The sequence below is a fragment of the Primulina huaijiensis genome, chromosome 8 (genome assembly GCF_012295235.1).
Source record: "Primulina huaijiensis isolate GDHJ02 chromosome 8, ASM1229523v2, whole genome shotgun sequence".
Classification (NCBI taxonomy): domain Eukaryota; kingdom Viridiplantae; phylum Streptophyta; class Magnoliopsida; order Lamiales; family Gesneriaceae; genus Primulina; species Primulina huaijiensis.
Window position 1 is genome coordinate 15,394,367 of NC_133313.1, and position 6,872 is coordinate 15,401,238.

Below are 6,872 nucleotides of genomic sequence, written 5' to 3' on the forward strand. Positions count from 1 at the left end.
TTATGAATTATTTAATATATTTATTGTACACTGGTAATTATGTAAGAGTTGGGGATCTTTTTCACAAAATTGACTCATGATACAGTCTCACAAGAGTTTTTGTGATATATATATTGTAAATTTGAAAAAAAAAAAAACAAACTCTATATTAAAAGTTTTTTTTTTTGTTTTGTTTTGTTTGTTAGAAAGAAGCTATACTACATATAAAATATATAGTTTTGATATGTTATATATCCACCGTGAATATTTATATGAGAACCGATGAGGTGACACTCACCTATTGGATGTGATGAAACATTGAAAAATTATACATCCAATAGGTGAATGACATCTAATCGATACTCACATAAATGTGCATGATGTGTATGCATCATATCAAAACTAATATTAAAGCTTTTTTTTTGCACAAAAACTCTTGTGAGACGGTATCACTAATCAATTTTCCGAGACGGGTATTCTATTTGGGTCATCAATGAAAAATTATTACTTTTTATTGTAAATATGAGCAGAGTTGACCCGTTTCACGGATAAAGATTTGTAAAACCGTCTTAAAAGAAACCCATTTTTTTTTTTTTAAGAAAGAAGCTATACTATATTAAATTTTTTATCACGTTGTTAAGAGCATGGCCATGCAACGGTGGCCAAAAATTCCCCCACGAGAAAGTAGCGGTAAGCCCACCAAAGACGGAGCTCCACTGAGTAGGGGAAGCTTTTCTAATTCGTGAAAGAACACTCTTCTTTTGGTTTTTTTGATCAACAAAATTCCAATTTCGATTTGTTTTCTAATCAAGACATATCTTCCGAAAATCAAGAAATCGTCAAGGAATTCAAGAACCTAAAAAACAGAGAGAAGATCGTTATTTTCTTGGAATGGCGGCCCATTACATTTTGTTTGATACGGTACTTAAAATGCAAATCATGGTTCGAAGAATCTAAAAGGATTCGAGGGGAGTCATAAGAGCAAGGAAATGTGGCCTCCGCCGTCGCCGGGAAATAATGGGGAGCGAGTGGCTCCGATGGCTAGGTTGGTCGCTGTGGCTATTGACAGAGATAAAGGGAGCCAAATTGCATTGAAATGGGCTACGGACAATCTTGTTTCTCAAGGGCAGACTATAATTTTGGTTCATGTTAAACTTAAACAGAGTTCGAATGAATTATCTGCACCACCACATATGCCTGCCAATAGTAATTCTTTATTCCTCTCCTTTTGATACGTGTTTAAATGTTGTCCTCATCTAAACTGAGCTTTAAATATTAAATTTGAGGGACCTAAGTGCCCAAGGGGAGACTTGGGCGATGCAAAACTTCGAATTTCATGTGTTTTTTTTTTTTTTTTTTTTTTTTTTTTTTTTTTTTTTTTNAAGCTTTGTTAGCAAATTATTCCAAGCATTAGTTCTTGAATCTTGGCTAGTGGCAACTATATTGATTGATTTGCATGGGATCTATTGGTTTCTTTGATGTTGTTAATCATCATGTGTTCTACTTAATATGTTGAGTGGATGCCAACATTTACTGTTTAGATCATTGTGTTGTGGCAAAATCTTGTAAGAGAAAATTCTGAAGTTACATTTAGTTTAAACTTTTGTTGGTCGTCATATGTTGGAGTCTTCTTTATTCAACATATGATGCTTAAAGCTTCAAAAAAAATTTGTATAAGGATAACATGAAGAAGGTCTTAGTGTTTAGTATACTAATCAGAGTTCAAGTTAATTGAATCAAGCACAATCTGGACTAATGGATGCTTCGTAAAAATGAAGTATGTTTCAGTAACTTGAATATGTGAACTTAGCATCACTTATATTGAGATACTTGTTTGATTTGGTGGAATGGTGTCCAAAAGTACATATTTTCTTTATAGTGCTTTACCTTTGCCTTAGTTCTCAAGACTCTAAAACTAATTTTCATGTTACCTATGGCACAGGACCAACCTCCATTTCTGACTTGAGCAACGAAACTGGAGAATGGGATGCCCAAACAAAGGAAGTGTTCCTTCCTTTCCGTGTCTTTTGTACGCGCAAAGACGTAAGTTTCATGGTTTAGGTATGTTATTTCTCAAGCAGTTTCAAAAATTCTTCAGTTTCCTGTGGATTCGTTTATCAGATACAATGCTTTGACGTGGTGATAGATGACACTGATGTAACAACAGCAATTATTGAATTCATCAAGCAGTCGGCAATTGATGTTTTGGTCCTTGGTGCTACTGCAAAAGGAGGAATTTTCAGGTATTACGCTCTGCATTTTGTCGAAGAACACTATGTCTAGAGTTTCATTTACTTAGCTTTTCTACACCTCAGATTCAAAGCGAAAGACACTCCCGGAAATGTTCTCAAAGGGGTACCTGATTTTTGTACTGTGTATGTAATCCATAAAGGAAAAATTTCATCAACTCGAGCTGCTTCCCGTCCAGCCCCATCAATTGTCAGCCCGCTGCATCGGCAGATACTGATCGAAGCCAATAAAAAATCCAATGCAACGGAACCGCTTGAACCCTCCAGCACGGTTTCCCGAAGTTGGCCATCTTTCTGAATTATAGTTGTATATTTTTATATCATATTTATCTAAAAGATGAGATTAATCACGAATTACTTCTGTGCAGGTTCGTTTTCAGGACATTCGAGGCCAGGATCGGAATTGTCTCCACGTGCCAAGCAAAGAGATGCGAGCTCCATCAAGTATGTCATACTTAAACCATAATGCATATTAGTGTACCGTCTGTTGTTATTTATACAGGTGACTCAACGAGCACTCGAAGATATCCTATTCCAAATGATATGACAATAATTATTGCATGTATCTATTATTTCTATGGGGTGATATTTCATCCATCCACCTACCAGATTGGAGACTTATCCCATTTACTGATCTCAATGGCCTTCATTTCTTTGCTTTTGTAAATGAAATCATATCGAATTATTGTTCATATAGACTGGCATGCAAGGATGGACAGACATGAAATCACCCCACTCAAACGAAAAATAAAATGCATGTGTAGTTATTTTTAAATCTATCTTTTGCCCTTTCCAAAAAATGATCGAATCAACCCAATTACCATCATGCATCCACCCCTGATCCAGTGGAAACTAACTGGAAATGTTACTACTGCAAGCAGATCCCCATTCACTCACAGAAAGGGACCCAATGGAAAACCATACGAACTCTCTCAACCAGAGAGTGACATATCATTCGTCAGCAATGGACGGAGAAGTATCGACATGTTTCCTTCATATGCCGAAAGCTTAGAAGGCAATCATACCCCTCCTCGACTTTCGGGTTTCTCAGATATAGACCAAGGTTTAGATTCCTGGCAACTTGGACGTAGATCCCTGGATTTAGCGGCCTCACCAGAACGAACCTCCTATGCTTCAGTTGAGAGTGGTAAATCGTATACCGCACAGACAATGGTAAGGAAATTTACTACAAATTCAGTACTCAAGGACTTACATTTTTATTAATGTCATTTAAAGCGCAGTGAAGTGCCTCAAAAATTACCATCCAGGGATTAAGTATGCCTCTTCCACTAATGAATGAATGAATGATTATGACTTCAAGTTGAAATTTCATATTCATATTTGCTTGTATACTTATAGATATTAGTTTTTATGTTATGGTTTTTCGAATTACTTTGTATTCTTATTCAGTAATTTGCAGATTATGTAATGGACCTTTCATCATAGAATTGACACTTAGCTTGTCCTTTTGCCTAAGGTCCAGGGTTGCATAAGTACGCTTTAAACCACATGAAAAATTGAAACTTGGGTTTGTATTTTGCAGGAGGAAGTAGAAGCAGAAATGAGAAGATTAAAGCAAGAGCTTAAGCAAACAATGGATATGTATAGTACTGCATGCAAGGAAGCTCTCACAGCTCAAGAGAAGGCATGGGAGACTTTTTCTTTCCTCTTGATTCAATAATTATTATCTGCATGTCTCAAAATATCTTTCAGCTTTTCAGGCAAAGGAGCTCCAGCGTTGGAAAATGGAAGAACAACAAAGGTTAGGAGCTGCTCGATTAGCTGAAGAAGAGGCGGTCAGAGTTGCAGAAAATGAAAAGGCCAAGTCGAGGGCAGCCCTCGAGCACGCTGAAGCATCTAAAAGGATAGCGGAGCTAGAAGCTCAAAAGAGAACTAGTGCAGAAACGACAGCCTTGAAAGAATCAGAAGAGAAGGCTAAGGTAGTAACATCAATGGCACAGACGGATTACAGGTACAGGAAATATTCGATCGAGGATATCGAAAGTGCTACAGAATTTTTTTCACAATCTAGGAAGATTGGAGAAGGAGGGTATGGGCCAGTATTCAAGTGTTATCTGGATCATACACCAGTCGCAGTTAAGGTCCTCCGTCCCGATGCTACACAAGGAAGATCCCAGTTTAACCAAGAGGTCCGTGAATTTGATCAACTTATTTGTTTATCTCCGTTTATTTATAATTCTTGAGCTCTACTAAATAGTTAATTGAGAAAGTATAACTGTATAGTGCCTAAAAAGTAGGCACACATACAGAATAGGGGATAGAACATTAAAGATCTCTATTTGTGTCCAAAATTAGTTGTTAAAATAAGTGTCTTCTTATTCATCGTTGATATGTTATTTTAGGTAGAAATTCTTTGCTGCATAAGACACCCAAACATGGTCCTTCTCCTAGGTGCATGCCCCGAGTTTGGTTGTTTAGTTTACGAATATATGCACAATGGAAGCTTAGAAGACCGATTATTCAGGCGTGGAAACACTCCTCCACTATCTTGGAGGCAAAGGTTTCGAATCACTGCTGAGATCGGAACAGGCCTCCTTTTTCTCCACCAGACTAAACCGGAGCCATTGGTTCACCGGGACCTAAAGCCAGCTAACATTCTTCTGGACCGCAACTATGTTAGCAAGATCGCTGATGTTGGCTTAGCCAGGCTTGTCCCTCCATCCGTAGCCGACACTGTCACTCAATATCGGATGACATCCGCCGCTGGAACTTTCTGTTATATCGATCCTGAGTATCAGCAAACAGGACTGCTGGGCATAAAATCAGACATATACTCCCTTGGTATTATCTTTTTACAGATCCTTACAGGGAAGCCACCAATGGGTTTGAGTCATACTGTTCAAAGAGCCATTGAGAAAGGGACGTTTCTTGAAATGCTGGATTCGTCGGTGCCAGATTGGCCTGAGGAAGAGGCTTTGTCATTTGCCAAGTTAGCACTCAGATGTACTGAACTTAGAAGGAAAGATAGGCCGGACCTTGGAAAAGTTGTGCTCCCACAATTGAACAAACTTCGAGAACTGGCTGAAGATACCATGTCTGATTCGATTCCAGGCATCGCCGACCGCTCACCTACACACAACCGAGTTTCAATGTCTAAAGTAAGTGAAGTTGCATCATATATCTTGTTAAGCCTCTATTTCCATTTTGCAATTACTATTTGAATTCATGATGAATGAAAGACTTGATTTGTCTAGCATTTGAGCATATAATGAAACAGATTTAACATTGAATTTTGCAGGAAGACGAGAGTTGACCCATCCTCTCGATACAATGGCGAAAGGCTAAGCATGGATTGTTGCACAACTTAGATGTATGTTTTGTACATGATGCCATATAAAAAGTGTTCTAACATTATACATTGTTGGGGTATTACACACCCGTTTTTCATCTGATTTTTTTCTTGGAACGATTATTTTTATGTACATTTGATTATTTTGTTCGATACGTGAGATAAGATTAACGATGACATATGACCAACAACAGGAAGAATTAAAAAAATTAGTCCAGTCACTGACTCACATCATAATACATTGTGGTAGATGTTAATTTATCTCTATTTTAATTTCATTGCTGGTCCAGTAGTTTTAACCCGGATGAGACATCTGCACGTTCAGTGAACCTGGATGGTTTCCGCACATGAAAAAGGATTTTTAAACTAAAAAATAAAAAAAAAAACAATTATTATTATAATATATATGTATGTATATCGAGATATTTATTAATTTTATATTTTATTTATTAGATATTTTAACTTAAAAAAATAATTCCAATTTTTTTAAATGTTTTTAAAAGGAAAAACGAGTTTGACGTTTGGATAATCTAACACTATATTTTTAATCAAAATGTGCGATGATTGACGAATCCCCCTATAGATGTCAATGGGACGGGTATGGCTAAACCTAACACCCGTCCCATGAAGAAAACTTGGACCCATTACCCGCCCCACCCCGGTTAAATATCTTCGGACCCACCCCACCCCGAAAACGAAATGGGGCCGGGTAGACCCGCGAAACCGGTGAGACCCGAATTTTTTTTAAATGAAAACAATAATCTTCTTATCATATGACTGAATTATGAAACAAACAATCCTCTAAATACAACACAATAGAAAACTAATTCATGTTTTCGACCACACTTAATAATAACAAACAAATTATTTTCACGACATAATGAATCACATAAAAAAAGAGTTAGTAGCTCTCCAATAAAAAGTCTTGACATCCTCAAAAATAAGTCATAACAGAACTTAAACAGATCAATGTAAAATCAGCGAGTAAACAATCTTTCAGACACATTATTCAGGATCATCTCCCTCTTCATCAAGAATGGTGGGACAAGTTGGTAAATTACTTGAAGACTTACTTACAAAATTAAAGAGAGAAAGTACATTGAAAAAATAAAACTGTAATTTAAAACCGTAAAAAAATGTAATTTAAAGAGAGAAAGTATAGTAACAAAATTAAAATGAAAGTACAATGACAAAATAAAAATGTGATTTATTTACCTTCCACGTCACCTCACAACCATCTTCGCGAGCACATCAATTTATATCCACATATATGGGGCGGGTATGGGTTGGATATTATAGGACCCATGCCCAGACGGGTCTCAAAAATTGGACCC

At 36.9% G+C, this 6,872-nt stretch overlaps 1 protein-coding gene across 1 annotated transcript; it reads left to right on the forward strand.

Moving 5' to 3' along the window:
- Positions 1-683: 683 nt before the first annotated feature.
- Positions 684-5,689, forward strand: LOC140982524 (U-box domain-containing protein 35-like). The gene is made up of 10 exons (XM_073449066.1): positions 684-1,185; positions 1,922-2,022; positions 2,101-2,222; positions 2,295-2,509; positions 2,597-2,672; positions 3,110-3,401; positions 3,772-3,873; positions 3,950-4,378; positions 4,592-5,347; positions 5,488-5,689. The coding sequence occupies exons 1-10, from the start codon at positions 969-971 to the stop codon at positions 5,500-5,502; spliced, it is 2,325 nt and encodes a 774-aa protein (XP_073305167.1). The 5' UTR covers positions 684-968; the 3' UTR covers positions 5,503-5,689.
- The last annotated feature ends 1,183 nt before the right edge of the window (positions 5,690-6,872 follow it).